We start from the raw sequence: 16121 nt of genomic DNA on the forward strand, positions 1-16121 counted from the left end.
GCTGAAATAATGAAGTAAAGTGTTTGAAGTCATTTCTTTTTTCCTTTAGCAGAGGCTACTTTTCACCCTACAGACGATGTAACAAATCCTAAAGGTTGCTCAGATGTTTTTGATCAAATTTGATTTCTTTAGAGGCTTCGCATTGCAGAGAAAGAAAAGAGGTGTGAAAGAGGTGTGAGTCACCTGACCTTGGGGGTCTGGGTTACTACCAGAGCTGCTTGACTGGAATTTCAAATAAATAAAAAGGCATTAAAAATCTTTGTGGTGATTTAGCTGTTGTTTTTGTGGAGCTTGTGAATAGTAGGTTGAGCTTTATTTCACAGACCTCGCCAACTTAATAAATACAAACACATTCATTATTTAAAATCAAAAACTTTCTTTTAAAAATAACTCCAGAAACTTTAAATTTTATACTGTGATGAGTTAAAGGGAGATTTTTGATTTTTAGATGTGAGGTTCTGTGAAACCAAGATCAGTAGCAGTATCCTTCATTTGAGAAGTGAAGAAGTGTGAAGAGATGCGGAGGCCAAACAGCTGGTAAGTTGGACCTGCAGTTTATTAAAATCCTTTCCAGTTCTCTACTTGTTTGGTAACTCTAGTGATAGAACTGATCGGCTGTTTGGGTGGAAAAACAGAGTCAAACTCATCTGTCTCTTACAGAACAGTAGACGTCAAATATTTACAGATACATTTATTATAACTTTACAGAACATCAGCTAAGTGTCGCTTAGCTAAGTGTGCCAACTGCAGTCATGCTTTTAATTGTCTTATGTTTGAAAAAGTAAAGTTTTTTTTTTCAGCAAGCAAGTAGTCATCATTTCACTAAATAGGGCATTTCCAGTTATCTGCTGATTATTTTATAATTATGATTTCAGGCACAATTTTAAAAACTGAGTATTTTCAGCTTTCCCATATTTTTGTGTGGGAACGTCTAAAGAGACTTTTGCCTTTTTAAGTTATGAGACCAACAACAGCACCTTGCTATCTGCATCAGACGTGAACATATAACTGTAGCAAGGTTTCAAGAAACAAAGAAAGAGAAAAGGTGAGACAGCTTTTCAAAAGAGACATGATTATCCGAGAGTGACTCATTAGTAACCATGTTAATGAGCTTGTTCATTAGGGAGCAGTTTGCTTCTTTTGGTGGTGAGACAAACAACTTTGCAATAGACAGGGCCATGAGGTGACAATGTAGTCTCTCCTTAGCTTTAATAAAACTAAAGACATAAACTGATCGTCTCAGGCTGCTGTATTACATATCATAATATATAATCACTCTGACACCTGATGGTATAAAGAAAAAACTTTGAAAGATACAGACATAATTAACTTAATATAAAGAGAAAAATGGGTAAATAAATAGATGTGTGCAGTCATCTAGGTTATAACTTTAACTCATATTGAAAAACCCAGACAGGCATGGAAAGAAAATAAAAACTCATCTTAACTGAGGCTCAAATCAAAATCCTTCCTGCTGTGAAGCAAGAGTAATTACAGTGTTGACATGATCAGAGCTACACAACTGTCCGTCAACACTAGACTGTCTCTGCATCTCCTCCTGTTCCTTTAATCTTGAATGTTTACTGAAATAAGGAATTACCTGAAGAAAAAAAAAACCTTATCACTGGTGCATTTACTAAACTCCCCAAAAGGAGATTATTTTTACACTTTTAATCTGAAAATGACATGCAACCTCAAACTGGTTGGATAGTTCTTCACTCCAACAATCTAAAAAACTATAATGTATTCACCACAAAATGTTCAAGATGTTATCAGTAAAATGATTGATCGATTGCATGATTGATTGCAGCCCTGTGACAGAGTGATTATTAAGATATTAGACATGTTTGTATTTCCGTCTCACAACAATAGGTTCTCTGTCCTGTGTGATTCTTTGTTGTCCCAGTATGAACTGGCGATGTGTCTGGCTTGTGCCTTGGTCTAATTCTGCTGAAACTGAAAACAATCTACCATACATCTTAGCAATGATTTTTGGAATATTTTCTAACAATACTGCTTCAAACATTCAGCAGGAGCAGATGATATAATGTCTTTGAAAAAATATCGGAACTAAAATTCCCCACTGTTTAGATTGAAACTAACTCCTGAACTGACAGTAAATGAAGATCTACAGACTCTAAACGCCAAATGAGTTGAACGCTTATTTTATTTTATTGACTAGCTTTTGACTAATTAGATTTATATACATTTGAGTTTCATATTGTTTACAATGCAAGAAATTGAGTTTAAAACAGGAGAGAAATTCTTTCAACTTATGGAAAGTTCTGTCTTTTGAAGATATTCATAATTTGACAGTAGATTCTGTGATGTCAGGAGCCATGAAGGTTCCTTCACTGACTCCTTTGATGAACCACAGATCAACGCACTGTCCAGCTGCGCGCAGTGAGACTAAGACGAATCACAATATTACATTGAAACTAGAGTCATAGTCTGGACAGATGCAGATGTTTTGATGAGATGTTCTTTATTGCACTCAGGCTCCCAAAGCAGAGACAGAAAGTGAAAATTACCTGGGAACAATTTCCTCGATGATTATGTATTTTTCTCATTCTTCATCCAATGCATGTTCTTATTACTGTCAGGGGATCAGAGTGTACTTTGAGATTGTGAAGAGCAAATTAATTTTGAGGAGAATGAGAAAATGTAGTGTGAGGTTTGGGACATTTACGCACAGATAGTTAATTATTCTTGTGCCACACGTGTGTGCGTAAAGTGGACGTTTGAGCGCGCACAAAGGCGGAACATCTCTGCGGGAGCAGCTGTTACCAGATGCGTTATTCGGAGTAGGAGTGAGGGCTATGGACGGTTCATCGATTGATTTCACTGGAGCCATTTTTCATCCAGCTGCCACGGTGGTCCACTATGGTCTCATCCACGATTCCTGAATGAATTCTAACTGAAAATGATAACATTTTTGTTTCTTTTGTTTCTGCGGAACGTAATTTAGAAATAATAAGGATTCTTGTCACTGGTGTTTCGCTCGATTATGGCTCTTTTTTGGGTCCAGTAAGAGAAGCTCACAGCGACAGACGCGTCTGCGGCGGTGAAGACCGGTGGAGGGACTGGAGAACTCGCGGCGCGCAGGAGAAAGTCTCTTCCTCTCTTCAAATCGGAGCTATTACAACAGAAATAGGAGCGCCATGGTGAACTCGCTCATACTGCTGCTCAGCTGGATGATGATCTCCGGGGTTGCGAGAGCTCAGAATGATACGGAGCCGATCGTCCTGGAAGGAAAATGCCTGGTGGTGTGCGACTCAAACCCGGCCACGGACTGGAGGTCCTCGTCCTCTCCGCTCGGCATCTCCGTGCGCGCCGCCAACTCCAAGGTGGCTTTTTCTGCAGTCCGGAGCAACAATCATGAGCCGTCAGAAATGAGCAACAAAACAAGAATAATCTACTTCGATCAGGTTAAAACCTTTTTATTGTTGTGATAATTAATGTAATTAAAAATGTGTTTTAAGTTTTAATATTCTGTCAATATGTTTTCAATCCAGTTTTACTCCTTTGTCTTTTTCTTAGTAGTAAAACTTGCCTCTGGCGTGATGCAGAACATTAAAATATCATTGAAGGTTTTAATGCAGCTGCACCCTGGAGTTTAGTTTGACTGTTGTTGCAGCTGACACGCAGATTATGTGGTTGTCTGCAGGCAGATCCGAAAGTAACCGGATCTTGTGTCCTGTATGAGCCCACACACACGAACCTGTGCTTCCAACCATCAGCGCCATTTACGCGTAACGCTCACCCAGAGCCGATTCAAGGCATGCGTGAACAAAGCTGCAGCTTAGGGCCCTCCCTCCGCCAGCAAGGGGCCCCAAAGTTTGAACTTTTCACACAATTTATAGTTTTTAATGTTTAATTCAAAGGACAGGTTTTCTTTAAAAATTAAAGGCAATTTTTTAATGCTTGAGGATTTATTGCACACATAACAGTATTATTTACATATTTATAAATAGAAATGTATTCAGGATTGGCAATTAGATGGAATTTAAAATAACAACAACAGGGCTTATTTTGTTTGTTACACTGCATTTAACATGTAGTAATGGAAACTGTAACGTTTCAATGGAAATTACAAATGACTTTTAGGTTGTATGTGTATGTGTTATTTATGAAGCACATGCAGCCACTGTGTTAACTTAATAGACATCTAAAAACACTAATTCAAGGAAGAGGCCAGCAGACAGATAATTTGTCGAAATTCTTAATTTTCAGGTTTCAATCTAAGAATTTAAATTAAAACCAGCAACCTGCAAGTTTTTTTACAATAGCTGAATAGAAACTTACTGTGACTTTATGTTTATTGTTGTAGCTTCTGGATTTCCCTTTACAGACGCTCATCATACATGGTGAAGGTTTTGCTGTGGTTTTGTAACAAAATCAGGAAATGCCAAACCTCATTTCATCATTATCTCACTGGAAGTACAACCTATGGAAGCATTTTGCTGTCACAAAGAAAACATTTTTTTAAACGGTATCATGTTATAACAGAATACTTATATTGTACAATAATAATGATTATATTGTATATAATAAATGGGAAATTTCATCCAGAAGGTGGTGGTAGTATGCTTTCAGTGCATGGATAATGAGGTTAGTACACAGGAGTTAATCAAGTTTTTCTACTTGATTGATCTAAGACTTGGACAGATATGGATGTTGCTGTGCATTGTGGATGAAATCATACAGTATGTGGACTCTCAGAAGTTTTCTAAACAGAATGAGACTGCACAGAAGAAAAAATCAGTCCAATCGTCTAGATGTGGTGACTTTTCTATTGACCATTTGGGTTACGGGAGGCGTCATGGATATATGTTTCATCACCATAAATATGTTCAACATTGATATACTGTGACTCAGAGTTCAATAAAACATTTGTTGAAATTTTATGATCCCATTAATGTGGCGCGAAAGCAAAAGAGCAACACATTTATGTAATCCTGGACCTAATTTCATGTGATCTGATGATTCCTGAAACGTGGAATAACAACAGAGGGCTCTTCATATTATTAGCCATTCATTTAGCATCACTTGCTCCCATGGGCAAGTGATGCTATGCCAACATCTTTCTACTGTCAAGTCCCATAAGTGTAGAACAAAGCATATTACAGTCACCATCTGGATGAAATGATCACTTCTATAGCTTTTAAAACTTTCAAAAAGTTTGTAACTCAGCTCATTTGACAACATAGCAGACATGTTACCTGGTAACCTGACATATTCATAAATAATTTAAGAAAAAAATTATATTTTTGTAGTTATGTCTTTTTAATTAACTATAGTTATCCAATACTCATAAAACACTCAAACTATATGTATAATTAAACTATTTCATACCATTAAAACTGTACAATACTGTATTTACATTTATTTCAGCCAGTTGCTTCAGTGAGGGATGAAACCAGATACTTAACATTCCCTGATGGAGATAGTGGCAGACATTTGAAACCCTGTAGCAGATATTAAAAAATGATGTGAAACAATAAATCAAATGGGTGAGCACTCTATTTAATGCATGCTGTTATAGTAAATTAATGTCTAAATGAGCATTCATATGTTTTTCCAAGAACATTTTAAATAGCCTATTGTTCCCAACTTTATGCCTACTGAAAGATGTAGGCAAAAACAAAGTTTGTGATATGTTTACTTCTGTATATGTATAAAATAATGTCAGGTGAACAACACAGATCAAGCAACTCATATTCTGAGATATAATGAATTTAACCCATATGTAATGTGTTTATACTATTGTTGTAACAATTCCCTAATAAGTGTCTACACAGAATGCTGACCTACTTATTTGTTTAGAATGAATAAATAGTCTTTGACAATAAAAACAGAATAATTAATCCTAAACCAATCTGTCCGTGAAGACGGACAGTTTACTTTCTTGAGCTTTATGGGTAGTTTTGAAAGAAAGATGCCTGAAATCACCCACCATGCTTTGGCTTACCTTGCATAAGAGCACATAATATTAAAGATTCAAATATTTTTTCTATTGAAAATGAAAACTGAAATTACATTCTAGAACTGTTCTGGGACATAATGTATAACTAGTTCTAGCCAAAAAAAGGTGCAGTCCTCACTGTTATATCACAAAAAGCCTCTTTACTGTGATCTGTAATTATTAGAACACAAACTCAACCGTATACTTTTTAGATTCTCTTGTGGCATTTAAAAATAACAAGCAGATGCTTGTCTCTGCAGGAATCCGGAAAAATACGGTGGAAACACACAAGACAGATTCCCTAAAATGGCATTTCCCCTCTTGGTTTCTCCTACACTACTGGCTCTAAAATTATTTTTTGAGTTTAGACCTTTTAGGGTAAAATTACAAAGCAATCACTCTCCTTGAGTTTTTGCAACTGTTTTGCATTAAATAGAAGCAGGAGGAATCTGCCCATCAGGTCCAGCAGATGTGAGAAATTCAAGCTTTGTAACCGTTTGCAGTTGTTCTCTCATCAGCTGTGGATACACTTGATACAGAAGTAGTAAAATTGATTGATAGAAATATTCTTTATTGTTGTTATTCTGATTATCAGAGAAGTCCAAGTACTGATGTTTGGGGGCTTTTCTCAGATTTAACTTGAAGAAGGTAATTTGAGTGGAAAGACCACAGATTGGAGTTTTTTTTATCAGTAAGTGATGATTAAGACTTAATATAGTAGAATGATACTTCCCTTTATCTAATCCATTCAGATATAAGGTAAATATTGATCAGATTGTAAATTAAAGTATATACAAACATACTAAACTAATACTGTTATGAACTAGCTTGGATTTGCTAATGTCAATATATTTCTTAAAACATACTCAAAGCCACAAATCAGACAAAGTTCAGAACTTTAAATATAAATTTAATTTACAATTATATTGAAATAAAGTAATAGTACGTTCACTTAGTAAGCTAAAAATATACAGTAGAACGTTAATTTATTTTGAATTTCTTCCCTACACTCAGCAGACAAAGCAATTGTTGGAATGTTTATTTCAAAGTAACCACTGCTGTATTTTAAAGAAGCAAAATGATTTTTGATCAAAATACATGTTGTTTATTTGATTATACAAATGAATGACATGAACAACCAGACACATCTGAATAGAGGGCATGATTTCTACCTAGATTAGCTTTTGTGTGAAGTCAGCTGCACAACATGTGGCTTGTTTTAATTTCCTTCTATTTTGCTCCTATCACCACCATTATTCACTAGACTATTTTTTGATGCAATTTGGTTCTAGTGCTTCAGATGGAGGTATTATATACTCTATAAATATTGTATTTTTCATATTTTGTGTCACTTTCGTGAGACCCATTGGATTTCAGGACCAAAATATAGCATTTGAGGTAATTGTGGTGACAAGAAACTTCCAACTACACCAAAACAGACTTGACAATTTTAAAAGCTCTACTGTGGTTGATGACAGGCATACCTGAAAGCAGAGACAGCTTATTCTTGGACTGTCCCTGCAGTCTCCTTTGAGCATGAAAGAAGAGCCCAAACATAAAAAATCAGAAAATTTACACGTACGTTGGCATCATTAAGTGTTGAGATCCCTGAAACAGTCGTCTGCCCTCTAGTCTGAATTGCACACCATGATCTTTTGATGTCTCTGCATAATGATCTGGTGTGTGAATTCAGCGAATGCCATGACTAGATTTGTGAAGGGTTCTGATTCAGCTTACATTGGTTTTTGAGCAGGTGAAAATCAGGAGGGTGTGAAACTGCAGGTAGGAAGAGAATTGCTGCCTACACTAATTAAAATCTACAAACCTTCTCTTTCCGTTTTGCTTTAGTGGCTCTAATGTGACTTCTGGTAGTGTGCAGAAAAACCTTTAAGTGACACCATGAGGTGGTTGTAAATGGTCTGCTGAGATGCTGACGGGCATATTCAGGTTACATAGATTTCAACATGCAAATGCCTGAAAAAAATATTGTCAGTAGATTATTTTTTATGACAAAGCCTCTAGATCATTTCAGGGTTGGGGCTGGCAATGGAAAATGTGATGTGATCATAAAAGCAAAACCAAAAAACATGGAAACCTTTGAATGTATTTTTTTAATCCACCTAAAACAACAGTTAAATGTTCGGCAAATTGTGTCATTTCAGTGTCTGACCCTAAGGACACTCACAGCAGAGAATCTGGCATGGTTGATCACTCTTTTTATTTAATCACAAAAGCCATTAGAAATAAGGCCTTTATTGAAGTATTGAATGAGGACTGTTGTCACAATACATACTGTTTTTGCTTTTCCCTTTTATCCCAGGTGCTTGTGAATATAGGAAACTACTTCACATTTGAGTCCGTCTTTCTTTCCCCAAGAAAAGGAGTCTACAGTTTTAACTTCCACGTCATTAAAGTGTACCAGAGCCAAACTATACAGGTACTGTCTTCATTTAGTTCACACACCATTTTCTGTAAAAATGGCTAAACATATTATAGTATTTCTTCTAAAAATATTAACTGACACAATTATATCAGCTTTAAAAATTGTTAATCATCAAAAACCTTAAAAAGATGTACTCTACATATCACTTTTAGCAATTTTGTTTACAAGAAAAATGGGTGAATTTAGCATTTTATACCTATGCTGACCAGAAGGCAAGCACAAATGATACAGAAGTAAAACAACAATATCTGATACCTTCATTTCAGGATGCTTTCTTTAAGTGGAATTGGTAATAATGCATCCATGACACGTGGAAAAAATAATTTATTTTATAAATGTGGTCTAGTGGAAATGCCAGCCTTAATCAAAACAACTCGAAAAGTCTGAGGTTCCTCCTTAACTCACCATGGCTGGATTGTTGTTAGCGTCACTCAGCTGAATGTGGTTAGTTGGGTCACTGAACCTATTAATCAGAGTTAGATTTTTCCAACTTCTATAGTAAAATAGTTCAGGTGAACACAATATAATGACATCTTCTAGAAACACACCATAGCATTGTATTAACTAAAAAAAGTGCCATTTTGTCAATTGATAATCATTTGATGGCACACTTTACTTATTTATCACACACTCCTTATGCAGACTTCTCTATAATTATGAGATCACTAATTGGCCAAAAGATTTGAAAAATCTAAGCTGATAAGTGTTTCTTGTACATACGTGAGTATATTCCCTTCAGTGCCTTCATGGGACTGAAAAGAAATAAGGCTAGTCGGTTAACTGAAAAACTATGTTAATGTAGTGGAGCAGACAACAAAGCCTAAATATAAAATCATTCAGAATCAAAAATGTTAGACATTCATCACACCAAAGGGTTTGGACTCTGGGCAGTCTTTAGTAAAACTAGATTAAAAAGCAAGAGAAAAAAGATCAGAGCATATGTTGAAAAGATATATTTATTAGAACTTATTTTTGGTAAATCAGATAAATAGTACTATCAGAACCAAACTAATAGGATAGGTGTTTTACTAACCAGAATAAAAAAATCTTTTCACCAAGCATTAGTCATATCAACCACGCGACAGCTCTGTCAGCTCAGGAAGGACCCCTTCTTATTGCAGCAGTTTTAACAGTGGTAGCAAGTCACCTTGGATTTTATTGGATTTTTGCTTTTCCAATGCCCCACTGCTCCTTTAAATCTCATTAAATTGGTTTAGTAGTCTAAACCACTGGTTTCCTAATTCGGGGTTGGAACCCCACTGGGGTTTGTGAATCAGCAAGTGTGGAGTCCAGAACCTCTCTGCACTACTCTGATAATAGAAAGCACACTTATGCTGTAAATGTTATATGTCAGTGTTAAATAGATAAAAGTAATATATTTACCCATGATTATGTTTCTATTATCAGAACACTCTTGTTTAATTGACCTTCTGGTATGATTAACTGATAAATGATGGTCTTTTCCACCAGTATTCTGTTACTCAGAGCCTGAAAAGTTTGGAAATCACTGGTCTAGACAAATGGCAATGAATATATACCTCTACAAAAGCAGGATCAAAGTATGTATAAAAATAGTCCCATAATAAATTGAAGTCTACTTATTTGAATAATCATTTAATATGAAGAAAAACAGCAGATTATAGCAAACAAATTTTAGACTGAGCGGAAGTTGGGTTCTTTTGTTGTTCAAGTAAGCAAATGTCTCCATCACAGAGGGAAGCATCATATTTCACATTTACATGTTCTTCAGTGGCAAATATATAAAAGGAAACATTTTTTACTTTTTCACAAATCCTCAACTTCTAGTATCTTAGTGTCAAAGCAGCCAAAAGTGAGTGGTTTCCCTGAACGTTCATCCAATTTGAAAATCTCACTTGAGGATGCAGTCAAACTTTCGACTGACAATATTATTCTATACTTACCAGCACACCGTCTTAACTTTAATAAATGTCTGCGTTGCAGTTTTGTGCTTGTTGTTTGCACCTTATTGTCATCCTTTTACTTGCACATTCATTAATTGTTACTTTCTATTCAGGTTAATTTGATGCTAAACGGAAAACCAGTCATCTCTGCCTTTGCAGGCGACAAAGATGTGACTCGTGAAGCTGCCACCAATGGAGTTCTACTTTATCTTGAAAAAGAGGACAAAGTTTATCTGAAGCTGGAAAAGGGAAATCTGGTGGGCGGATGGCAATACTCAACGTTCTCCGGCTTTCTCGTTTTCCCTCTGTAGAAGAAAATAAAAAGCAAGAAAAAAGAAAGGACAATTGTAAGTCTACAGACTTCTTCATAATGTGTTGTCACAGTATAATCAAAACATTGCTGCTTCATTTGCTGGATTCAGCCAAACGACTGAAAAATGACATGAATAAATACATCACTACACGGAAAGGAAGTGACTTTGGAAAATGCTCACATTCTGGGAAGAAGTTAGGTTTGGATAAAAAAGACTTGAAATATTCCTAATCGCTACCATGTGTTTCTGTCACTCAAGCAGCCCCTGAGAAGAGCACTTACACAAACAAAAGACACTGTTCAAACTTTGATTTGCTGAAATATGCTTAGGATGCTGTGATTTTTTTGTGCCACGATTATGGAACTTAGTTTCATCTGCTTTTGTTGGTGTAAACTGTATTTTTTGGCTGTATCAACTTTCATGACCAATGTATACATATGAGAACATGAGAGCAATGAATCTTAATTAGATCAGTAACACAAAATACTCGGTTTCTGAGTTTGTTGGAGCAGTAACTTATTTTAGAACCAGTTCAAGACATAAATGAATTAAGCCACTTCTTAGCACACTAATAGGGGCTTAAGTTATCTAAATGTCTACTTTTCTAAATTTCTATGACTTCCTTCTATTTCAGTGCAGTAGGAAGATATGCGGCCATGCATGAAAAGGATTGAGAATCTCCTTTCCACCCATGAAACACAGAAGCAGACAGAATTTCATGAGCTATTGCTGAGCTAGCGTGCTATTGATTTTTTATGTCAAAACGTTCCATAGCATGAGCGGTGTAGCTTTTACACACTGTGTACACTACATGTGTACCACCTCAACAGTGTTTTTGCAACAGCTACTCATTATTGCAACAGTGGCACAACAATTACTAACCTTTTCACATTCAACACTATGTAGACAATCTGTCTACGCTAAAGAAGAATCACTCACCTCAAGCTGCCAGATGCTTGAAACTTAAGAAACTGACAATTTGTACTTTATGACTAACAGATAACTGAGTTCACCAACAATCATGACCAGATAAGAATGTAAGATTTCAACAATTTTAAAAATGTAGGGCAAATACCGATCTCATCCAAGCATCAGTATTTGAGGACTTTACTGGGAAATGTGAATCCAAATTATTTGTGGAAAATTAGCAGAAATAAACGGGCTGCATTTACTTCCTGCCCTCCATCTGCATTGGATGACATCGTTGCTACGTCATCTGAAACCCAGCAATTTGCAGATTTTTTTATTCTTAAATATTAAGTACCGGTATGCGCTTTAAATGTAACTTTGGAAGCTGAAATACCTGTGGACAATACTACCTAACACAATATTGCATTGCATTTGTAAACCAGCCAATCCAGGAGTACCATCAATTTATCTGGTTTTGATTGGTTGTACCCCCAGTAGTGAAGAAAGACCATGGATGTTTGCTTCTACGGTAGTGCCAAGACTGTTTCCACTGTGCATGTTAATACATATTAAGGTATGCTGTGATTGAAATATCAGAGGGGTCATTAAGTATTTGCAGATTCACAAGTTGTTGTGGTCCCTGACTTCTGGCAAATGGAGTTTAGATCTGGCCTAAATATTATCTGACTCTAATTAGAAGTTTGAGTCCAGCCCAACCATCAAGTATAATTCTGGCCTGATCCAACCCATGTCAGGTCGAGCTTTACATCTAAGCAGTACTTGTAGGTACAAGTGGGCCTCTGCAGTTCTACAAATGATAAGGAACATTTTCATAGTTGCATTATAGTCTTAAGTACATGACATGAGTTCAGTCAACTCTGCTGCTTGGTTCACACTGTAGGTACATTGTAGCTTTATAGGACTTCAAATTAATTTATTCATATAATCAACAATTTATTTTGTCCCATGTCTTAAAGTCGACCAAAACTGACAGGCCATTATATTCAGAAAACCAAGTCAAGACATAATAAACAGCAACTTTAACGAATGCGATATTCAACATTATAATATCCTGGAACAAAAAAAATATTTTACCAAGTGCTATTGCTTTGTTATATAATGTGAAGTGAATAATTTTTCAAGCATAACATTATGTTGTATAATCTATTTGAAAGAATTATTTATTGGCTTACAAGTGGCAAGTTTTGTTAAAATATAAATGTTAGGAATCTTTTAAAAAAAAGATTCCAAATCAACTTTGAGCGTTAATGTAATTTGACTAGACTTCCAGAGGAAGAGAAAGGATTCTAAAATAAAGAATTTATAAGGTGCTCAGAAATCTGATGTTCGAAAATATTGCCGAGTCATATTGTAAATCTGTGTTATGTGTGACCTTAAGAACCATAAAATTATTACAGCTGAGAAAACAAACATTGAATAAATGGCAGAAGACATGCAAAACAACCACAAACATCATATATAATATTCCATCCATATCCCTCTCCCCGTCTATCCATCTGGTCTTATCCTGATTGAGCAGGTTTGTAATTAAGGTCAGGTGCCGTGTAATCCAGTTGGCTAGTGAGGCAGGCGCCTAGCTCTGGGGATGACTTAATTTCCAATGAAACTTGCTTATTATAACTTTAAGTGTCCCTTTTTGCACAATCAGCTTGTGGTTCATGAGCCTTAAAGTTGAAAAGGCTGGTAAACATGCATTTAACTTGTAAATTCTTGCAGCAGCCTAAGTATAACATAACTTCTGTTGAATTTATAAATTTAAATGTTGCTACTCAGCTCAGCGCGCGATGGCTTCTCTGCAAACAAAGAAGCAAATTTACTCCTTTTGTAAACTATGGAACTCACAATTAGCATTGTTTCAACCAGAAAAAAAGCCCACTTTCTCATGTGAAATGCTGTCTTACACTAATTAAACTAAGTGTTCTTAGTTCATGTGCATTGTTCCTTAATTTTCTGTTTTTGAATGATGAACTATCCTAAATATCACAATCATATTCTGTAAGAAGTTATAAAACAAGGAGATGGACTGTAAGGTAAAAGGTGTTATTCATCTTAGCAGACATCCTGATAGTTTACAGTGACACACATCAGAAACTGTTGGAGAAAATAAGACAGGTTTTTACAGCAAATCCAGAATAGTCTCAAGTCAAATCCAGAAAAGTTCTGTCCCAAAAGGTTCTTTCCAAAGTACAAAACATTAAAGCGATTATCAAACTCCTCAGTAGAGCTTCATGTTGGTTTGCTGTTTTTAATTGTCACAGAATTGAAAGAAATTTAAATTCTGACAGAATTGAAACAAATGAAATCTGTATCAACTCGGTTACATTTGTTTGCTGATGGGAGTGAAATTCCTTGCTAATGGTGGCCAGTGCTGCTAAAACTCTTGTAGCTTCAGTAGGTGATTATTTTAATATTTATATAAATTATTTTTTTCAGTAAATGTTTAATTGTATACATTTGTGTATTCATGTATTAAAGGATAATAACACTGAATGATGAATAAACATTGTTTTTTTTAAATGAATTCAGAAAGATGGTTATTGAAAGGTTTTATTAAAAAAACATTGCTAAACATCATTGAGGCTTTTAAAGCAATTTCCTCAGCTAAGAAGAAGCTTAGACCTGATAACAGTGTTATTTACCATATTTAAATAGAAATGGAAAGCCATCAGCAAAATTGTTCACAATTGGAATTAAATTCATCTGAAACAGTTAGATTTTACTGACACATACAATATGCCAGTTAACAGCAACCTCAAACAATGTCTGCTGCTATTTCACTAAATGACCTACCAAATTTAACTGGTGAAACTACAACAGTTCAGATTCACAGGAGTCATGGAAACATTTATCTACAGCGATCTTGATAAGCTTAAATTGCATGGAAAAGCATTTACACCATTAAGCTTTTTCCACAACTTTTTATTTGAAATCTACAAACCTTTTTATTTTTTGGAACTTTTTGTGCTCTACCAACACATACAAATGCAAGGTAAAAGGAATATTAAAATAAATCTAAAAATGTGTGGCACAACTTCACCTGCCGTTTTTACCTCAGATTAAATCCAACGCAACATCAAGCAGTCATCTTCTCTGCTGCTGACTGGCTCTGTTCCCGAGAGGGAAGATAAGAAATACTCATTGTGGATGTTATCACTTATGGCAGTGCCAAGACAGTTTTCAATGTGAGGTTTAATGAACAATAAGGTATACTTTGTCTTTCCACAGTCTTACAGAATGAACCACTAAGATCCCAGGCTGTGTCAGCTTTCAGCTCATGTTGCCATGATTACAGAGTCAAAGAGGTGTGGCTTTCAACTCAGAGGGGATTTCCTCTGGATTGTTACCCCAGGGATGTTGCAGTCTTCATGCATGCTGTCCAAATGCATTTAGTGCTTTCAATCCAAGGAAACTTTGTTGTTAAACATCTTCAGCATCTTACTAAATGTTTTCTTTATTTTTTTTTCCATTTTGGTGTCTCAATCGCTTTAGGTATTGCTTGTCTAATTAAGAGTATTTTCAAAGTACAGTACTCAGTTTGACATGATATGAACACATGAATATGTCACAATGTTCTCTTTATATTTATTCTGTATGATTCCATTGTGTAAATATAACAGCTTATGTTGTCTCTTTTCATCTGATGTGCCCTTTAATCTCCCATTTATAAGATGAGGTTAGTTTCTAAGAAATATCTAGAGTGAAAGTAAATAATAACTATGAAGGTTCAGACTGTGTGAAAGCTGATGCTTTGTCATTTGCTTATATACATGCAAAAGAGTTACTTTATCATGAAGCTTCTCATTGTTTTAAAGGGCTTTCTATAATGTTTGAAAATGCCTGTCAGTGTTTCAATTACACACAAGACGGTGGTGACCTAGAGTTTCACACTGCAAAACACAGACTTAGTAGACATTACGCTAACACTTTATTTGATGGATTGTGAATAAGACTGTCATGACACTTTAAAAATTGTGTAGCTTTATGTTATTAAAGCTCAAGTTTAATCAGTAATACTTTCAAACAAATTTATGTCAGATCATGATTTCTTGGTTAATGACAAGTTGTCATTACAAAGACATTTTGAATAATGTCAACTTTGTATTAAAAGTGTCATGATTTACCGAATGACTCTTTATGACAACAGTCATAAATATTCACGAAGACTTATTCATGTTCATGTCAGGTGTTATGTCATGTTTATGACATGACAGTCTTACTCACAACCCATCAAATAAAGTGTTACTGACATTACTTTATCAAACATGATGCAGATTTTGGGTAATGATAGCTTGTCTTAAGAACATGCTCAGTGTGTTCAGAGCTAAAGGTCAGGTTGCTTCTAGATAAAGGAATAATATCACCATTTTTATTCAACACAATCAGAATTACAAAGCATCTCAGCATAGCTGTGAGTGAGTCATTTGGCATTTATTAAACTGCCAATCAGAATTGTTTGGTGGAAAGAAGTACTGTAGTGTTGCAGCTTGCTGAATACTGAACTATCATGAATTTTAAAAAAATAAATATTTTATTCATTCATGTTACAC

At 35.4% G+C, this 16121-nt stretch overlaps 1 protein-coding gene across 1 annotated transcript; it reads left to right on the forward strand.

Annotated features, from left to right (window-relative positions):
* Positions 1-2782: 2782 nt before the first annotated feature.
* cbln4 (cerebellin 4 precursor) lies at positions 2783-15480 on the forward strand. Its single transcript, XM_044120842.1, has 3 exons — positions 2783-3428; positions 8286-8402; positions 10444-15480. The coding sequence occupies exons 1-3, from the start codon at positions 3162-3164 to the stop codon at positions 10639-10641; spliced, it is 582 nt and encodes a 193-aa protein (XP_043976777.1). The 5' UTR covers positions 2783-3161; the 3' UTR covers positions 10642-15480.
* Positions 15481-16121: the final 641 nt, after the last annotated feature.

Source organism: Gambusia affinis, linkage group LG01, assembly GCF_019740435.1.
Source record: "Gambusia affinis linkage group LG01, SWU_Gaff_1.0, whole genome shotgun sequence".
NCBI classification, from domain to species: domain Eukaryota; kingdom Metazoa; phylum Chordata; class Actinopteri; order Cyprinodontiformes; family Poeciliidae; genus Gambusia; species Gambusia affinis.